At 30.0% G+C, this 21,784-nt stretch overlaps 2 protein-coding genes across 2 annotated transcripts in view; one reads left to right on the top strand and one right to left on the bottom strand.

Moving 5' to 3' along the window:
• The window catches only part of LOC111631510 (delta(3,5)-Delta(2,4)-dienoyl-CoA isomerase, mitochondrial-like), a 43,546-nt gene extending 27,841 nt beyond the window's left edge, over positions 1-15,705 (top strand). Inside the window, exons 5-7 of the mRNA XM_023375762.1 lie at positions 1,697-1,825; positions 8,301-8,465; positions 15,428-15,705. Coding sequence (XP_023231530.1) covers positions 1,697-1,825; positions 8,301-8,465; positions 15,428-15,529 — 396 coding nt within the window. The 3' untranslated portion in view covers positions 15,530-15,705. The remainder of the gene's footprint in view (positions 1-1,696; positions 1,826-8,300; positions 8,466-15,427) is intronic.
• Positions 15,706-18,573: 2,868 nt separating this feature from the next.
• LOC111631520 (kynurenine formamidase-like) overlaps positions 18,574-21,784 on the bottom strand; it is a 15,147-nt gene continuing 11,936 nt past the window's right edge. Inside the window, exons 2-3 of the mRNA XM_023375776.1 lie at positions 20,080-20,269; positions 18,574-19,550 (exon numbers count right to left, since the gene is read on the bottom strand). Of these exons, the coding sequence (XP_023231544.1) occupies positions 18,968-19,550; positions 20,080-20,252 (756 nt within the window). The 5' untranslated portion in view covers positions 20,253-20,269 and the 3' untranslated portion in view covers positions 18,574-18,967. The remainder of the gene's footprint in view (positions 19,551-20,079; positions 20,270-21,784) is intronic.

Below are 21,784 nucleotides of genomic sequence, written 5' to 3'. Positions count from 1 at the left end.
CCACCAATCAACTGCCTTTCCATGACCACTTCTTGTAAGAATTTCTGGAGCCCTAATTGAAAAAAATCAAATCTTAATATAATTAATATATATATATATATACATACATATGTGTGTTGACAAGTATGCAATGGCTGACTGAGTGCCTTCGTGGGAGTTTACAGGATTAGGGTGCTGAATGCATCCCCAGTTGACACCATGATAACCGATGATGGTTATATCATAAGTTAAATATACCTGGAAGAGGAGATTGAACTAGAGGTCCTGGTAGCATAATTGGCAATGCATTCACACAGCAAGTGGAAGTTGCAGGTTTGAGTCGTGCTCCAGGCCAATTCTTTTCTTCTGGTTTATTCTAAAATTATTTAATAATTTTAATTTTAATTAAATATGAGATGGTGCCTAATGAGGCCTCCCTCTAGAGACAAATTAATTAGTAATTCAAAATTATTATTGCCGATATTTAGCCTGATATTATACAGCAGTTGGTTTAGCTTTATTATAATGTATTGAGTTTCGTGGGATGTTTGTATTACTATTAGAATGATCAATCTGCTTGGTGCTGTCCATTAGACTGTTAAGTCTTGGAGCAAACTTAGCACAATAACAATTGAAAGCTACTGAAAATATACCAAATTAATGACTACATACAAATATTATGTGAAGATCAAGGAGGAAATGGAGATTTATGAATTGACAAAATTGCAGCTAAAATCAACAGTGGCATAGAAAAGCTTATCTGGGAGTTTCCAATGAGTGCACAAGATTGTACTAACATTACTGAAGAGCTGATTGTTGAAGAGAAATTTAGAATTAGAAAATGCAGATATGGAAATAAATCTTTGTGGGTTAGATAGATAAAGATGAACCGGTTCATTTAATTTAAAGAAGCAATGAATGATCACATACTCAGAAGCAGGGAATGAATGCACAAGTTATATGTATTTCAATAGTATTCAAATAATTGTAGTAAAGAAGTTTTATCTTTAAATAAAATCAGGAACACAATTAAAAATAATAATATATTGTTATTTAAAGCAAATATATATATATATAACAGCAATAGCTACCTTTTTTTGTTTTTTCTTTTTTGAAAGGGTCAAAATTGAATTTGAAAGTGAGTCAAATATTTCATTTAAATAATTAAAAACAAAAAAAACCAAATATTTTGTTCAATGGAAGATCTGCTGTTGTTTATTTAATAACTTTTTTTTTATCTGAGGTTGATAATTTTTGGCAATTAAGATTTTTCACAACCCTGCTTTCAGACTATATATACAAAGTTTTGAAATTATCAAATTTATTTTTATAATTTATAAAAACCTAATACAATTCTATGCACAGTAAGTGTTTTGAAACTTATAAAAGTTACCCACATGAATTTTAAGAAAGTATTATCTTGAAATTGTTGTATGGGTCATAGGTTCACCATCACTGGTCTATAACAAGCTTTTCCAATAAACATCTTCTATTTTATGTGTTTTTTTTATAAATTTAGTTTTATGTAATTTAATATATGTTAAACATTAATTATTATTACATTATATTTGAGTTTTAAAAAATTTCAATCCTAGAATTATGACTTTAGATAGGTCTATGTGACTGTGTAGGTATGTGTGATATGTTGAGATTATGATATGTCTTTTTTTGACATTATTTATTTAAACTTTTATTATTATTTATTTAATTTTTTTAGGAAATAGATGCAGGTATGGCACCTGATCTTGGAGCTTTACAAAGACTTCCAAAAATTGTTGGTAATGATAGTCTTGTAAGAGAATTGATCTATAGCTGTTCCAAAGTTTTTTCATCAGAAGCAAAAGAGGTGAATATTTCGTTTTTCTTAAAAATTAATTAAATCAATACTTAAAATATTTAATGATACATTTAAAATAGATATTTTGAAATGCATTCAACTCCATTTTAATTAAAACATAAATCAATAAAAACTAGATACATAAAAGATTTCAGTAATCAGTTATTTATTTGGATAATGATATTAAGATTCATTCAATATGTAAATTTTGATATCAAGTATTGGACAGTAAGAAGTAGATTTTAAAATAGGTTTTGAAATTTACAATCACTAGACTAATGAAGAATGACAGCTGTAAATTCACAATGTAAAGAATTACACATCTGACAGTGAGACTACATAGCAGTCAATTATGCTGGTAGCACTTCTCTAAAATACTATTACTAATGCAAGGACAGCATGACATTGGGTCACAAGTTTGATCAAACTCAGTGAGGTTATAATACATCTCCAATGACTGATATGTACCTACTCAAAATTAAACGAGAAAATTAAAGTTGAAAATTGCAAATCACTTAAACCTTTAGAATTTCTATCATTTACATAGTGACTGGTGGCTTGATGGGGCATGCCAGTTTCATAGTCATGCAGTTGGTGTTTTGAATTCTGTTGGTATCAATGTGAATTTTTTTTTTTTTTTTTTATACAACTATAATTTTTACTTCATTCTTGGTACTTTTTAATATTCATGTACCTATGGGATTTATACATTATATTTACTGCATTTATAATTTACTTGAGAAGACAATAAGTTATAAACAAAATTATCATTATTCAAAACCAATTTCATTAATAAAAAGACAATTTCATTAATAAAAAGACATTTTTATTAATGAAATTGTTTTTGAATAATGATAATTTTCAGTCTGTTCAGTCTGTTTGCTCTTTGGGAGCAAATTTAGTGGATGATAATTGTCATAGAAGCATGTGAAATAATATACATTTCTGCAGTGTGTGCATTGAATAAATGCAGCATTTTTACAATAAGAAAAAAAATTTATACTGGAAAAACAAACTTGATTAATTTGGAGGAGAGTCATGCCTACTATAGCACATTTGAAAATATTGGAGTTCTTAATGTTTTTTCCAACTGCCTTTGCAACTTCCAAAATTGATGAAGAACCTCATCTACAATTAGATCTTAATTTTGAAGATATATATATAAACGGCTTGCTGTATATTATATTACAAATGTAAATTCGTCTCTGTAATCCAAAAACACACTTTGGTAGACATATCTTACAGCAATTTCTGGTTAGCAAATTATCTTTTATTTTTCATTGGACTACAAATTTTGAATTTTAATTTTGAAGGATGCTTTCATAATATGTAAAAACATCCTTTAAATGTAATTTTGCAGTATTTTTGTGCAGTGATAATTCTGCAGAACAAATTTCTATACTATCAATGTTAGCATGAGATATCGAAACCATCTGTGAGAAGCCGGGGGTGAAGGATATTACCTTATACCACTTAATCAGCAATTGTTTCGTAAAAACCACCCACTTGGTCACTGCATGGCTTAGAAAAATGTTTATTAAATATAGGAGACAAGAATTGCGAGATTCGATCTCACGTCAGGACCTGACACCAGCTATTCGTTCCCTAACTGCGATAAAAAGACTTTAATAAATTTAAAATGGAGGGCTTAATTCTACAAGTGGGAGTTTGTGATGGGTACATCGATAGGGTGATTGTTACATATCTTAATTAAATGAACAATCAAATTAATAATAAAATAACAAAAGTTTAATAAAAATAAAAAGAGAATTACAAATAAAAATAACTAATCGTTATAGCTACTCTAATTACTATACCCCTAAATTGAGAGTGTACAATATATTAGATAATAATACCTCAGAATATATGAGTTTCATGGATGAGGCGACAATAAGTTTCATTGAGGAGCGGAAGTTGAGAGATCAGCCAAATTCTATGTCTTGACAAATCACTACATTATGGTTAATCTGCCTGGAATCTGACGTGTTAAACTCTTTTATACTCGAATCCATCTCCAATGAGAAGTTAGACCTTTTGTCATATGACAATGAGTTGGGTTAGTTCAGAGTTTAGTCAAAGGATATGGTCTAAACTTTTAAGTAGTAAAATGTTGAAAAAGGAAACTGTGTTTTCTTATCCTCTTAAAAAATGGGAAAATGTAAAATTTTTGTGATAAAATATTACATCACTTTTTATAGTTTAAAAACTAATGAATATCAAATTCAGATTCTCACACATCTTTTCATTCTTTAGTAAACAAAGATACATTTAGGTTAAACAATGACTGTTGTCAGAGTAAGTACATATTGTACATGAATATACAGAAAATGTTTTGTTCTTAAATAAATATTGTTAGATAACATTTCTTAATTGTGTTTGATATTGACTTGTTACTTAAAATGGGTGGATTTTGTTGTTTCATTTCTCTGTTTATTGTAGATTTATAGTTTTTTAAAAATAAATCAGTTTTTCTCTCTGACAATATAATAAATTAAAAAATACTGAAAATAAAATGAAAATTATACTTTTATAAAAAAAAAAAACATTGACAGGATTCAAGACACCAACAACATGATTATAAAACTAACACTCTCACACCAAGTCACTGGCCATTCTGCAAATAACAGAAATTCTAAAGGTTTTAAGTGACTGTACAATTTTCAACTTTTCTCATTTAATTTTTGTAGTACACCTTACTGCTTGGCACATATTAGTCATTGGGGATGCACTATAAACTCACCAAGTTTGATCAAAATTGGTGACATTAACATCATGCCATTCCCTCTTAACCACTCAGCAGTAAAGGACGGATATATCTGTCCAGGGTGATCGTATGGCAGTGGTAAAGGATGGATATATCTGTTAAATTCTTTTAGGGGTTTTGCCAAAAACTAGTCAAAAACTACCGCAAAAAAAAATTTACCTAAAAAGTGAATTATGTAACAATAAAAAAAGACTTTTCTTTACTAGACATAACTGTTTACAAAATCTTTTTCTGAAACGGTAATGAGAAAAAACGCACGAAAAAAAATACTTTAAAAATTTCCCACATTTATTCTCCACTACTGGGGGTAGAACCATACCTGACTAGTTCACTGTTGAAAGGTTAAGAGTTACATAGGATATTGATGATTACTTAGTGCTGTGCTGGTAACCAATATACCAATTTAAAATTTTTAAAATATCAGTAGTTTAGAATTTAGTATATTGACATAACAAAACCAATAAAATATTGAATATTGGTATTTGTTGTCAATAACTCACTTCTTTGACCATGACAATTCCTTCAGCAGTTTGGACTTTGTACTATAGTGTTAGAATTCTAATGGTTGTTTTTAATACTATAGTACAAACTGTTAACAACTGGGAGAATTGTTATGGTAAAAGAAGTAGAGATGTTTATTGTTGACAATAAATACATATAAGATCCTGCTTAATGCTGATTCATTATAACGTGGTCTGCTCAAAGCCTAAAAAAAGCTCAAAATTTACACCAATTCAAATTATTGCGTCATTTCATTAACTCATTTATAATACGATTATTTATGAACATGAACCAATCAGCAAAAGGCGGCAATTTGTTGTAGCACTGTACTTCCCCTAAATCTATGTTTGTTTGGTGCAATTTTTGAAAAAATATAACATCATGGATGCCATAGGAAATATTGACTTTGCTTGGCAAGAATTAATTGATAAATGCTTGAACAGAGTGTAGAAGTTATGGCTGAAGGTATCCAAGAATTCTCAACGAGAAGAGCCTATCGCTATCTCGTTAGCCTATCACCTTTGTCATAAAAAAACGAACTTTACATTTCTGTGTGCATATGTTTATGTGTTATTTAACATATATTATTATGCAAATTAATATAAAAATAACTTAAAATGAATGTAAAATCTGTTTATTTTTGGTCGCATGTTTCCCTTTTCCTATTTACTCTGTGTTAAAATGACCTCGTTTAACGCTGTTTCGTTTAGCGCTTTATCCTCTAGGAATGTATCCCCTGCATTAAGTGGGGTCTTACTATATTTGGTATTTTATTGGTATTTGGTAAGTCAATATTCAAAAATTTAAAATATTGATATTTGTAAAATTTATTGGTTTTGATTTTATGTATTGCTTATCAACACAGCTCTAGTTCTATCCATAGCTGTGTGGATATTGCATTTAGTCTCTTTTTCATTATATCCTTGCTATGCAGCTACTTTTTTATAGCTTGTTCTGGGTTCCATTTGGTAATTTGAAATGGAAAAAGCTGAAATTGCACATTTTTGTCATTCTTTGTCATTCTCTCATACTGTCATTACCTGACAAGGCTCAAATAGTTTTAGTAAAGTGATTTAACTTCCCCTATGGTAAGGTGTTTTTATATTTAGTTGAAAATAGAAGCTGGGTTAGAATGGGTCATTCTTTAAAACTTTGTAACTAATACTCATGCCCTATTTCCATTATGGATTAAGTTAATCTTAAGTCTTAGTGGAGCTGATGGTGGTACTATTAGGTTGCTTGGAAAGTAATTTTGTTTTTTTTTTTCTGTGGAAAAAACACAATATTTTTATAATAAATAAATATNATATATCTGTTGCACATACCACTGGAGTTTCTACAAAGATAAGATGTTTTTCTGCATTTTACTCTGCGAGTTCTGGAGAATACAGTACATATCACCTAAACATCAGAATGGCCAAAGTTTGTTTATATTGGGTTGCTTGGAAAGTAATTTTGTTTTTTTTTTTCTGTGGAAAAAACACAATATTTTTATAATAAATAAATATTTTATTGAATTATATATCGACTATTTTGATCAAATACCTGTTGCCATCGTTTCTGGTAGTAGCATGATTCCACGTTCATAAAAGTTTTGATCCTTGCTTAGAAAAAACTGATCCAAGTGATTTTTGACATTTTCATTTCAAGTAAATGTCTTAAGTTAAAAAAAATTTATGACCGGAACAAGTAATAATCTGAGGGTGCTCGATCTGGTGAATATGGTTGGTGTGATAGCTAGTCCCATTTAAGTTATAACAGTTTCTGACGAGTTGCCAAACTTGTGTGAAATTTGACATTATCGTGGTAAAACACTACACCTATTTTGTTGATCAATTCTGGCCATATTTTCTGTTTGATGATATTACTGAATTTATTTACTCGATGGCAGTACACTTTCGAATCACTTGTTAAATTGTCTGGTAAAAGCTCCAAAAAAAACTTTCCTCAAAATCCCACCAAAGAGAGCATCTCTCTTTAAGAACACGTGGAACCCATATATCAAGCTTTGAAACAAAACCAATCTGTTTCAAGTAATAATAAACGGTTCAATTTGACAAATTTAATCTCTTATTGATTTTACGTGTTGTTATTCAGCAGTTTGCTTCAATCAGTACCTTTATTTTGTTTTCATTGGCTTCAACTGGCCATCCAGAACGTGGTGTATCTTCAATATTGAAATTGCCAGAACGAAATTTTGTAAACCAGTTTTGGCACTGTCTTTCTCTCAACACATCATCTCCATACATGTACCACAATTGTTTTCTTGCTTGAACAGCATTTTGATTAAAGCAAAATATGCCGAAAATGATGCTTTCGATGTTCCATATTTGATGGGACACTGAAAAAAAAAACAATTACATGAAATCAAACAAAATTGTTTTACAAATAAGTCTTAAAATGTCAGCTATCAAAGTATATAATGACAATTTGGTTTAAAGTGAAATTGGCTGGTAAAAATACATCTAATTCCTCTAGTAAGAAAAAAATGAAATTACTTTCTGAACAATCCAATATTATTTAATGCATGTTTGACTTATAGTAGTGTACCGTACATTGGAAAAATCAACAGTAGTTACACTATTCATTTTCAAAATAATCAGAGAAAAATTTTTGACACTACTCTGTTTATTGATTCTTGTTTCAATTCTGAATCCACTGGTATAAATAAGGTTTTGTTGTCTGTTTTCTCCAAATTCCTCAAGAAAAGATGATTAAAGAACATGGAGGTTTTGTAGAAAGCTATCTTGATTGTTTTAGTGTGCATGCATACTATTTGAAACATTAACAAAATAAGATTGAAGATATTTAGATGAATTACTGTTTTTCTATAATTTTTGTAGCATATTTTTAAGGAAAATAAAGTATTCTTCCTTAAAAATATTTCACTTATTTTTTAATAGCAAAACTATATCTGGTGTATCAGTGTATTTAGAATTTAAAGAATAAATGTATCTAATTATACAGTGAAAATAATATAAATGCTTTGATTGGAAATTAATTTGGTATGATTCAAAAAAATTTTATGTATTGTAACATATTTTTGTCTAGTTTATCCATGTAAAGTATCCCTGAGATAGCTTAATAAATAAATTGTTTTGGGAGTATCTAAAAATTGTGACATACACTATATTGTAATTTGAAAATTATTCTTAAAAATAACAAGAAAAATTTATTATTTTTTTACAATAAAAATAAAATTTAATTATTAAAAATTAGGTAGGACTTGTAAGCAGAGTTTTTCCAACAAAAGAAGCTATGATGACTGCAGCTTTTGAATTAGCTAAAACTATAGCAAAGAAAAGTCCTGTAGCTGTCCAGGGTGCAAAAGTAGCATTGAATTTTTCAAGAGATCACAGTGTTCCAGATGGATTAGATTTTATGGTATGTTGATGTTATCTTTAAATTATTTGTTTATCTTAAATTTTACAATAAATTGAAAATATTCTTCAATTATTAAGTATATTTGTTAAATTAATCTTACACTAAATAATTCTATACTTACTAAACATAACTGAAGAATACAACACAATTTATAGTCTATTGGAAAAACGATGGTAAAGTAAAAAATAAATCAAACTTGACTATTAGCATAATATAGTAAGTTATATTAAATGTATTTACAGAAAGACTACCTTCAAACTAAGCAATTTCTGCAGCTAGACACTTCAGTCTACATTTATATTATTTATTAAAACAGTATAAAAGATCATTCTGCATTATCTCATTGAATATAGTTTTGCAGCACATTTCACCTTTTCTGTGATTTGAATCTGTGATCTTTCAATATAGCATTCATTTTGTAGAGACATGGAAACTTATTTCTATACCAAAATGTAGACTGCAGTAATGAGGTCTGGTGTTAAGGAGGCTGTGAATGTATGTCTAGTGTTTTGCCAGATATCCGCTAACTAAGCAAATGCAATGGGCTGGAATGTTGTCATAATGCAGAACCAGATTTTTGTATGCCAGAGATTAGATCATTTTCATCTTACTGTATTATGGAGGAAAATGAGTATATTAGTGTGTGACTTCTTGTTACTGAGTCTACTATTGGGAACAAACTCATAATGTACAGGACTTTCACATAAAAAATGCTGCAACTAGGTGAAAATGTTGAAATTGCACTAAAGGAACCTTGTTAAGTGGAACCTCGCTTAACGAGCGTAAGTCATTCCAGAATCTTACTTGTAATGCAAAATACTTGTTAAGTGAAACAATTTTTTCCATATAAATTAATGTAAAATACAATAATGCATTCCATACCGAAAAAAATACTCAAATATTTTATGTACAGTATAATGTTTGTTCAAAGATAATTCACGCTCCTTAACAATATATATTGTTAAGGAGCGTGATTATCTTCATTTTTTTTTTAGTGCGGAATAAACCAACCTAGAATGCGAACTTGATTTGCAGAAAACAAAAAAATAAATAAATAAATAAATTGAAATAAATAGTTTATTATTTATGATACATTACTGTACACATCTAATTCTTCTTTACTAGAAAGCTGTCTAGAGACATTTGTTTTTGCCAATGCTTCAAAATTTGGCGAAAATGCAACATAGCATTATCATTAAATAAATTTGTAGCGTGCGTAGCCACTGCCTTATTAGGGTGATGCTTCTCAATGTACAATGCAACAGTTTCCCTGCTTTCAGTATTTTTCTTATTTTGCCAGAAGATTGTTGCATTGCTGTTACCTCCTCCTCTGACAAACTCTCCTCCACAACTTCTTGCTGTGAAACACAATGCAACTTCCTTAAGCGCTTCAGTGGTCAGCTCTTGGCTGTGCTCTTCCAATGTCATTGTTATCCACCTCCAGTCCCATGATCTTCTCCAAAGACACAATCTCATTGACTACAGGGTCCACAGGCACTGTCTCAAAGTCACATTCAACAATGCTCTCTGGCCAAAGCTTCTTCCAGGCAGAAGTGAGGGGTCTCTTGGTAATACCTTCCCATCATCTTGTAGGCTTGGAGGATGAGCATTGTCCATAATAAGCATGACATGGAGTGGGAGATTCATCTCAAGCAAATATTTTTTCACAGAAGGACCAAACACTTCATTCATCCAATCAGTAAAAATGTCATGTGTCACCCAAGCCTTGTTGTTGGACCTCCACATCACATTTAGTTTGCTCTTCTGGACTTTACACTTTTTGAAGGCTCATGGAGTTTCTGAAAGGTAAATAAGCAGTGGTTTAATTTTCAAATCACTATTTGCATTGGCACAAAATAGCAGTGTAAGAAGGTCTTTCCTTGGTTTGAGGCCAGGCAATGCATTCTCCTCTGCTGTTATATAGGTTCGTTTTGGCATCTTTTTCCAGAAGAGACCTGTTTCGTCACAATTAAAAACCTGTTGCAGCAGGTAACCTTCATAATCTATGAGCTTCTTGAAGTTGCTGATGACATTCTTGAAGTTGCTTCAAGAATGTCATCAGAAGTTGATGACATTCTTGAAGTTGCTGATGAGCTTCTTGAAGTTGCTGATGATGATGTAAGGCATGGTGAAGCAGCAAGCTCTGTGTCAGAGCTTGCTGCTTCACCATGCCTTACAATGTCATGGATGCCAGTTCTTCTCTTAACCTTCTTGAACCACTCACAGCTTCCCATAAATACTTCTTCTTTGGCCTTTGATGATCCTGGCATCTTCTTAACAAGGTCAGCAAAAATCACTTTTGCCTTCTCACAAATGATGTTCTCATTAATAGTGTTGCCTTGCAATTGCTTTTCGTTTATTCATATGAGAAGCAACCTTTCAACATTGTCAAGAATACAATACCATTGCTTAGATATTCTTGTCACTCCTTTTGAAGCATCTATCTCCTTAATTTCGTCCTTGTTCTTGAGGATAGTGCAAATCATTGATGTAGACCGACTGTATGTGTGCTAGATCAACCACACTCACACCTTGTTCTCGCTTTTCAATGATTTTACGTTTCATTTCTATGGTTATTTTTATTCTCTTATATTTGGCATTTTCTTATGTGAAATGTCGCTTGTTAAGCGAGGAATTTTTACGATTTGTTTTGCTCATTATGCAAGGTGCTCATTAACTGAGGTTCCACTGTAATGAGAATGGACTGCAAGACTTTGTTAATAAATGGCAAACATTGACAGAAGTGTGAAGCTACAGAAGGTGTTTATTTTGAAGATTGTTTTCTGTAAATATGTATATTATTAATGTAATAAGAATTATATTAAGTTCATTATATTTTTGATTTTGTCATACATTAAAACTGCATTATAAAGATGAATTTCATAATCTTAACAATAGAATGTAATCCATTATTGTATTGTATGATAGCAATGATTTAAAGCAGTGGTTCCCAATTACTTTTTCTTGCGTACCACTTCAAGAAAGAGCTCAAACTTGCATACCCCTTATAGCAGAAATTCATATGAATCCATACTAATATTATAAATTCGAAGGTAATTCTGTATGTCTGTCTGTTACCTTTTCACGTCTAAACCGCTGAAAAGGTTTTAATAAAATATAGCACGAAGATAGCTTACACGTTGGAGATGGACATAGGCTACATTCTACTGCGAGAAAGTATCTTACTCCCATGAGAAAATTCAATATAATGCAGGCAAAACCGTGGGTAGACAGCTAGTGATAAATAAAATAAGTTTTTTTTTACATTTATTACCTTTAAAATACAATTCTAATAATAATGAAAATAACATAAAGTTATTTAATTTTAATGCGACAAATGTGCACGATTTTCTTTGCGCAACTTTGTAAAATCTGGTTGCTTTTTGGTCAGCTTCAGTCTCAAGTCATCTTTGAGTAGAAGTCGGTGATGATTCATGTTGTCACGGCCGAAAATCTGCTCTCGCAGAAGTATGTTGTGCAAAATGGTAGTAAATATTTTATTGCTGCTTCACAATAATAATGATAATTGTACAATTTTTGTTTCTTGCGTAAGAATTTCATTTAGGTATCGTCACAATGCATTTTTTGATGAAATTTCGAGAATATTTTTAGTTATAAATAAACAAATTTGCGCATTCGACATTGTGTTGTAAATTGCCGAATTTTTGATGGTTCACCCATTACACAGGTCTGCAAGTAAAAAACTGCATAGAATTTTTATACATTTTCTTACAGATTTCAACTTGGTAGAAACGAAAAAAATACCAAAAAAATTCCATTTTGTCAATTTTTTTGTTACACTCAACTTTTGTTTGTATTTAGCGTAAAATTCCTAGTTAACTTAAAATTTACTATTCTTTTTTTATTTAAAAAATAGCCTTAAAACGAAGACTTCTCACATTAATTCTATCAATTATAGCTGGACTTGGTAATAAATAAATAAAAATGTTAATGGTTGAAGAGAGTAGTGGTGGGGGAGGTAGGTTAAGTAGTTTTAGCGTTAGGAGGAAGGTTTCATGATTGTATAGAAACGGGTTAAAAGTTGATAGTGAGTAATATTATTGGTGAGGTTGAGCATGTTTTGACATGTTATCTGGGATACTAGGAATAAATATAAACAACCTGCTGTTGGATTAGATTGTGTTTCAACAAGCTAAATAAGTTCAGTATCTCGCTGGCCATCTAATGCCACACTCAGTTTATATCCAGCATTCGAACGCTACTGTGCTTGTATTTTTATTTCTGGAATAAGGCTTGCAGAGGTTGTGTAATTTCTCGCGACAGTTTCTGTTATGTTTATGGTGAATACGCAGTGAAAAGTCAACAAAGAAACATAAGTGAGTTAGTGAAGAAAGTTTAATTTGCATATTTCAAATTGAAACTTGGAGATCGAGACAAAGCAGATTTCTGGAAACAGTAGGAGAAAAGGAAAAAGAGCATGGGACTCTTTCAAGAATGTAGTGCATAAGTTTTTGGGGAATACTAAGGACCCTGACTACAAAACCATTGTACAATGCATGCTGGCAGCAGCGTATGAAGCTCAAGGATGTGAGATGAGCTTAAAAGTTCATTTCTTACACTCCCATATTGACTATTTTCCCGAAAACTCGGGAGACTATAATGAAGAACAGGGTGAAAGATTTCACCAGGATGTTCGTGATATCGAGAGACGTGAAAAGGAAAATGGGATGTCAATATGTTAGCTGACTACTGTTGAATGCTCAATCGAGAAACCAGAGAAGGAAATCAGAAACGAGTTTGGAGAAAGTAAAGGTTTCATTAGAAAAAAGAGTAGACCTAAAATTGTGTATAAATATCAGAAACAATTTGTTGATTAGTTGTAAGAAAATATTTATTACAATGAACTATATATATTATAAGAGTTTTTATCAAAAATTTGTTTTTATTTTGCAAAAAACCTTTACATGATGGGATGTAACGGAAGTTATTTTTAGAATCTGTCATCTTTAAAACATATAATTCAGCAAAAATATTCCATGCAGCTGGAAAAATTTTTTTTTGCAGACCTGTGTTATTTTTTTGATTGCTTCATCTGATGCATTTAAATTTTAAATCGACTGATTTTAGATTGCCATGCATACCCCTTCACGCAATTTCGCGTACCCCCAGGGGTATGCATACCACTAATTGGGAACCACTGGTTTAAAGAATTAACACATTAATACATGAACACATTAATTAATACATTAACACAATAATTAATACATTAACAAAATTAATACACCTTCAGTTCTTTTGGATTGAAAAGGGTGAAAGAGGCTTTTGACCTGGCCTGTATAAGTCATCTAAAATAATGCTTTATTACAACAAAGTAACATGAACAAAAAGTTTCCAAGCATTTCTGTTCATTTTCAAAAATTAAAATATCCACAAATATAAAATTATACTGTATATTAAATTCTGACTTTTTTGAGTACAGTTGTCTTATTTTCTATTCGTATTTTCTGTCTTATTCAAAATTATTGAAGTTACATCTTCAATAATTTTCTTTTAAGTTTTATGGCTATTTTGGTACTTTTGAAACCGTGCTTGTAGTTATTAGTAGTAATTCAAACACAAATAATTTTCGTATTTATCTTCAGGCACTTGGCAATACTCATCATCAAGTTTTATTCAGTTGATACGTGTTGTTATTACACACGTTTTGGACATTTATTGCCCCTCTTCANATAAGAAAAATTTTAAAGTGTTTAGATTTTATAACAACGAAAAACAGATAATTAGGTACGTACTTCATTGTAAATTTGTCATGTAAATCCACATAAAAAATAAGGTTTTAAAATATTTTAGATAACAAAAACCGTATGTTTTCTTAGATAAAAGTGTGTTAAGCGCCAAGAAATTTTTGTAACAACCAGTAAACATAAGCGATGAAACTTGTGGTTTTTTAATATCTTGATAACCTGTAATTAAAAAGGTATGCTTTTAGAAAAACAATACCTAATATGTTTGTTGTAATTTTATAGTGTTGAACTTTTGTTTTTAGTTGGCTGAAGAGGGGCAATAAATGTCCGAAACATGTGTAATAACAACACGTATCAACTGAATAAAACTTGATGATGAGTATTGCCAAGTGCCTGAAGATAAATACGATAATTATTTGTGTTTGAATTACTTTTATGGCTATATTTTATTGATTGGTGATACAGAAATATTTAAATTATGGAATTTTCAAGTGGAATTCATCTAGATCCTAATAAAATTTAAATTTATATTATATAGAATATTTTTCTTATAAAACTAGCCAGAATTCATTAAATATTTAGTTTGATCAGAATTTGACTTGCCATTTAGTTTCATGTCACTTATTATAATTTTGAATCTTATTTGAATTGCTAAAAAACAAATTTTCAAGGAGTCCACAGATTGTTTTTATTTACAAATTAAGCTTTTCTTGGAATATTAACTCTCATGTTTAAATTTTGAAATTACAAAAATCAATTTTAGAAAAACACTGTTCTAATCTATGTAACAGGAAAATCCAATTATGGGAGCTAATATTCTGAAAAATGTTTAATTTGTAAATAACATTCTGTGGACTCCTTGAAAATATTTTTTGCAGCAATGTTCTTCAAGTTATTTCCAATAATAATAATTACATAGCAAAATACAATAAAATTTATCTGAATAACAATAGCAAAAAAACTAAAAATTGTTTTGTTACATTGGAGAGGGCAGAAAATAAAATTGTCTTCATTTTTCATATATTGTGAGGTTAAATTTTCTGTTTCAGATCTGTAATATCTAACATTTAATTTTTTAAAGTTGTTTTAGAGAATTTTTAAATTAAATTTATTAATTAAAAAAATTATTTTCCAAAGTATCTTTTTTATCAAGTAAATATTTCAGTTCAGATTAAAAATGTTATATTCTTTAAATAAACTTAATTAAACAAATTTGCTAAACTTTGTTTAATTTTAATTTAAAACTATTTTTCTCAGACTTTTTGGAACATGACCATGCTTCAAAGTGAAGATGTTTTGAAATCAGCTCACGCATTAATTACTAAAGCTGAACAACCCCCAAAATATTCAAAACTTTAAACTTGAAAGGCTACAAGATGAAAGATGATGATCACAGAATGTCTGTTAATTTTTATGACCTATTTTTTATATTATGGAATAAAAAGTAATGGTTCTAACAATGTATTATGCTATAATTGATTATTACCATAAGTAGTCAGTACATTTGTAAAAACAAAAAAATATTTTTTATACTTGTTAATCAATTTGTATTTTTCAATTTGAAATTTTTAAATAAATTTTATGAATAATTCAAAAGTTTCTTTTATTTCAACTAATTATTAAATTTAATGTAATAAAATTTTGAGTTATAAAGTTTTTGTTAATAAGTTAATTTATGGAAATTTTATAACAGTTTGTTTTCATACAGTGATACTTATATATTAAATAATAATGAGTACTAATAATCCCATAACATTATGATCATAGAAGTTATCAGATTCTAAATCAAGCCTTATAAAAATATAATAATCATTTATTATAATTAAAAATTCAGTTTTTGCTATCACTTTATTACACTTGATCTCTTTCTGTCCATATCAAGCAATGATAAATTATCAATAATTTGCAAATAACTAACATTTAATAGCATGCTGTTATCAACACTAAAAATTTTTCATGTGAATTAGGCATTTCACAAGATAATATCTAGAATAGTTTCAGGAAAACTAGAGCAAATCAACAAATATTGATAGCCAAGGGGTCAGTCCACTGGTCTGGAGGATCCAGGATTAGATTTGGGTAGTGCAACCCAGGAATATTTTATGAATGGTAACTCCCAGATATGTTGAGCCCTGTCCCTCAACATCCAGTTGCTCCCATTGTGGAACCGATTGAATCCACAATGAGTATTGAAAAAGGCCTTATTGTCCACAGAACAGAAAAAGCTAAAAATGGAAAAAAACATCCGCCATCATAACTAATATTTTTATATCGATATGATGCCCGATTTGCCGCAGTGAGTAGACTTATTTCATAAATGGCCCACCGGTGGTCGAGACGATAAAGCCTCTGAAGACATTGAGTGAGGCACAAACCCATTAATTATGGATTTTTGCATCATCAAAGGACTGACTGCATGGAGTTTTCTGGGTTTTCTTCATGTGTCTAACACCGAAATAGGGGCCAGTTTTCCATAGAAATTCTCCTCTGTAGTCTCTCTTTGAAAGATAGCCGATACAGTGATTGCCTTATGAAATCCTACAATTCTAACATTTCATAAACGAGGTAAGTTACTGTGTTGTACAATCATAAGAACAAAGCATCTCCAAGATTTTGAGGATAAGTGTGCTACTCAAGGCTGATTCGGAGACAGCAAGGCATGTGCCGCACCGTTTTTGGAGAATGTTACTTCAATTATCTTAGAATGACGTTAGTTACCTAACTTTTTACGTCATTCTTTTTTCAGTAGCTTTTTAAAATTGTTAAAGGGAAGATACTGATAGAAAAAGGATAATTTATAGATTGATTATATATTATGCGAATTACAGCATGGTTTTATACTCGGTGTGATTTCAAAATGGGGAATAGATCTGTTTTAATAGGGTGACCAGATGTCCCCGTTTTTGCCAGTTATTTAATTGTTCTAGATCCCATTTTCACTGGTTTGGAATGTGTCCCGATTTGATTGTAAATGCCTACTTTTCGGAGTACATGAATCAATGATTATAGATAAAAACAAAAAATGGTATGCTTCCGAATTTTTATTAGTTTTGTTCTTTTTTGCATAATTTTTAATTTAACTTACTCTGTTGCCGGGTTGGGGGAAAATACTCGAAAACCGCCGCCTTGTATTTTTTTTAATGCAATAGTTGATAAATAATATTTTATTCAATAATTATTGAATAAAGTGTGTCGTGATGAATATAATTTTGTTAAGGATTCTTTATTAATAGCTACAGTTTTCTAATTTACACTTTTAATATTATTTCAACATGTTTATGTTGTTTTCCGATTAAACTTTAATTATGAAACAAATCGATTCACCTATGGTAATTTTTTGTTTATAACTGTTTTTTACAAGAATTTTACATATAAAAATAATTTTTTTCTATTGGAATTATTTAACATAAAAGTAGTTACATGTAGGCTATGTTTATATTTAATGTTACTATTTTTAAATATAATTAGTAGAACCGCAAGAGCAGTTTTCATTTCTTATTAAATGCAAATTTTCGTAGATGCAACACAAAGTACAAAACATTAATTGAGCTGCAATTTGAAAAAAATTATAGACATAAATTTTCACTGTCGTTCGTCCATTTGTCTTTCTTTAATCTCGAGAACGGAGTTAGATGAAAAACAAGACCAGATATGGAAATTTTAGGGTCAGGAGGTCCCGATTAACTGTATACAAACTTCCGATGCAAAGCGGAAGTCATGTTATTTCAATTTAAAATTTTCTCCTGAAAGGTGTTACATAGTTGACCGGCACGACTCTATAGTTAAAGGAAAAATATGTTCAGGGGCAAGCCACTACTAATTTGAGATGAAGAGCATATATTTTAAATTAAATACATTAAAAATTGCAGCCAAGCATTGTGACGATGTCACAATAAATAATTGTTCGTTTACTGTTTTATTATTTTGCATTCGTAATTTATATTTGTTTTTGTTTTTCGAATGGATATATCAAACAGTAAAGTAGACATATGCAAATATATGGGACATTGAAACAACAAAAATACCATAGAAGAATATAGGCCTACTCAATATTATTTGACGTGTCTAAAGGCCAATAGAGTATATTTAATTTAAATTCTGGCGTCATAAAATTTAAAAATCGAAATGGACTAATTCTGAGTAAACTCAAATTTTACATTTAAAATATTTTTATTAAGATAAACTTTTGTTATTCTTGACTATGTAAAGCAAGGTTTCCCAATGGAGTCAATGAAAGTTTGAAAAGGGTCGATGTGCAAATTAAATACATATTGTATAGGTATATATAATATTTTAATATTGTTTGATGATTTAATAATTATAATCATTTAAAAATTCTTGAAAATATTTACTATTATTTTCAAAATTTTACAAATACAGAAAAATGTATTTAAAAAATAAAATATATATTTATTTAAGGGGTTGGATGGAAAAAAATTTCTCGAAAGGGTTCGATACACAAAAAAGGTTGGAAACCCCTGATGTAAAATATAGTAATTTATTACATAGAATACTTTTATTACATATTTAAAAAATAGTCTTTCTGGATATAAATTTTATATTTAAAATTGTAAGTATCGCCATTATGCTTGGCACTGTCATAAATTTATAACATTTTATTATACTTGATGAAGTTGTAATTTTAATTTCTAACTGAATTGAGTATCGAATTCGTAGTTCACATTGAATTGCCTGGAAAACTATTTGATCACTTTCAAGTATTTTTCTGCTAAAAATTTTTATATCAGTGACTTTAAGTGCCAAAACAGGATGAAGATACTTATACAGAAATGAATTTTATTTTGGTAATTTAGCGAAAACTCGAGCGGGTGCACCACTACCATTTCTAAGTTTAACAGGCATTGCATATAAAATAGCGCCCGTAACAGGTAATTTATCAACATTAGCTATATTTTCAATTCCATAAATGTTAGCACCTTGCAATATAACGTGAGCCTCGAATATATTAGTAGGCATTTCATCTTGAGATAAGGTTTCTACCCCTACTCCATAAATTTTTGTATTGGCAACTAACCAAGACGCTGCCTGAGGCGATATTCCTGGGACCTTTTTGTGTGGTTCACTGCCATTTACATATTTTTCATTATCGTTCCAAAATTTTCCCCAGCCGGTCTTCAGAATCAAGATACTTCCATCCGGTATTTTTCCATGAATACTTTCCCACTTTTCTAAATCTTCTGGCATTAAGTTTGATATTGATCCATCGGTAAATTTACTGGTGATATCTACTACTACTGCTGGAGCTATTAGACGTTCTAAAGGAATTTCATTAATGCACCATTTACCTAGAGCAAAATGGCACGGTGCATCCATATGAGTTCCAACATGAACGCAAGTAGTTATATCTTCCAGCTGGAGCCTAGAAAATTATAATAATAAATCAATTAAATTTGGATGATTTATGTCATATAATATATATATATATACATCCCCTAATTATTACATAAAGAATTTTCATAAAATAATAAAATATATATATTACTTGTAGAAATTGATAATAATCACTATAGCCTGTATGACAGACAATTCCATGGCCCAGCAGTTAAGGTGATAGCCTACTACTTTGGGGGACTCGGGATCGAATCCGGACGAGTCGAAAAACCCTAGGAAATTTTCGGGGATGGTCTGTCCTGGATATGTCGGCCCCGTCCCTAACTACCCGACCACCTCGTGTGGGACTGGCCGGACTTACTAAAACGCCGTCTTAGTGTTCCAGGTCAGAAAGAGTTAAAAAAGGTCGCTATTCCCTAATGTGTTGCAGTCTTTTCGAATTTATAATGGGGTGCTACTAAAATAGATCTTAACAGACGTTTCAGATAAGGCAACTTAAAAGTACTTTAAGGCTTTAAATTATAGACTACTTTTTATAAGAAATGAAACTTTCGTACCAATAACCCTCTGGTTCGGTGCCATTATATATCATTTTGACACTCAACGGAGTAATTCCTGGATATATTGGCACTTTTTCGTGTAAATTGTAAGTCATATCCAAATATCCTTCCAACGCATGACATATGAAAATAACGGTGAAAAAATGCATAAACTTCAACAGATACATCATCCTCGATTTTATGTTTTCTGTAAAAAAAAGAAAAAAATATATTTTAGAATATAAAGAAAAATTTTAATAATTGAAACAGATATTAAAATTTTAATTTGTTTATTACATAAAAAGTTTCTAAAATAAATCTAAAAGTGATTATGAAAACATAATTAGATGTCATAATTTAATGACGAATTAAATTAATTAAAATAAGAAATTCATGTAAATTAATCCAACTGTTTAAAGTATAATACAGTGGTACCTCAGGTTACGAACGCCCCAGCATACGAAATTTTCAGGATACGACATGAAATTCGAACATATTTTTGCTCCACGATACGAACAAAAACTCNTATAAATATCAGAAACAATTTGTTGATTAGTTGTAAGAAAATATTTATTACAATGAACTATATATATTATAAGAGTTTTTATCAAAAATTTGTTTTTATTTTGCAAAAAACCTTTACATGATGGGATGTAACGGAAGTTATTTTTAGAATCTGTCATCTTTAAAACATATAATTCAGCAAAAATATTCCATGCAGCTGGAAAAATTTTTTTTTGCAGACCTGTGTTATTTTTTTGATTGCTTCATCTGATGCATTTAAATTTTAAATCGACTGATTTTAGATTGCCATGCATACCCCTTCACGCAATTTCGCGTACCCCCAGGGGTATGCATACCACTAATTGGGAACCACTGGTTTAAAGAATTAACACATTAATACATGAACACATTAATTAATACATTAACACAATAATTAATACATTAACAAAATTAATACACCTTCAGTTCTTTTGGATTGAAAAGGGTGAAAGAGGCTTTTGACCTGGCCTGTATAAGTCATCTAAAATAATGCTTTATTACAACAAAGTAACATGAACAAAAAGTTTCCAAGCATTTCTGTTCATTTTCAAAAATTAAAATATCCACAAATATAAAATTATACTGTATATTAAATTCTGACTTTTTTGAGTACAGTTGTCTTATTTTCTATTCGTATTTTCTGTCTTATTCAAAATTATTGAAGTTACATCTTCAATAATTTTCTTTTAAGTTTTATGGCTATTTTGGTACTTTTGAAACCGTGCTTGTAGTTATTAGTAGTAATTCAAACACAAATAATTTTCGTATTTATCTTCAGGCACTTGGCAATACTCATCATCAAGTTTTATTCAGTTGATACGTGTTGTTATTACACACGTTTCGGGCATTTATTGCCCCTCTTCAGCCAACTAAAAACAAAAGTTCAACACTATAAAATTACAACAAACATATTAGGTATTGTTTTTCTAAAAGCATACCTTTTTAATTACAGGTTATCAAGATATTAAAAACCACAGGTTTGTTGTAATTTTATAGTGTTGAACTTTTGTTTTTAGTTGGCTGAAGAGGGGCAATAAATGCCCGAAACGTGTGTAATAACAACACGTATCAACTGAATAAAACTTGATGATAAGTATTGCCAAGTGCCTGAAGATAAATACGATAATTATTTGTGTTTGAATTACTACTAATAACTACAAGCACGGTTTCAAAAGTACCA

Source organism: Centruroides sculpturatus, unplaced genomic scaffold (assembly GCF_000671375.1).
Source record: "Centruroides sculpturatus isolate CEXI.00-Female unplaced genomic scaffold, Cexi_2.0 scaffold692, whole genome shotgun sequence".
Taxonomy (NCBI): domain Eukaryota; kingdom Metazoa; phylum Arthropoda; class Arachnida; order Scorpiones; family Buthidae; genus Centruroides; species Centruroides sculpturatus.
The sequence above is the reverse complement of the archived record's forward strand: the minus strand, read 5'-3'. Positions and strand labels throughout refer to the sequence as shown.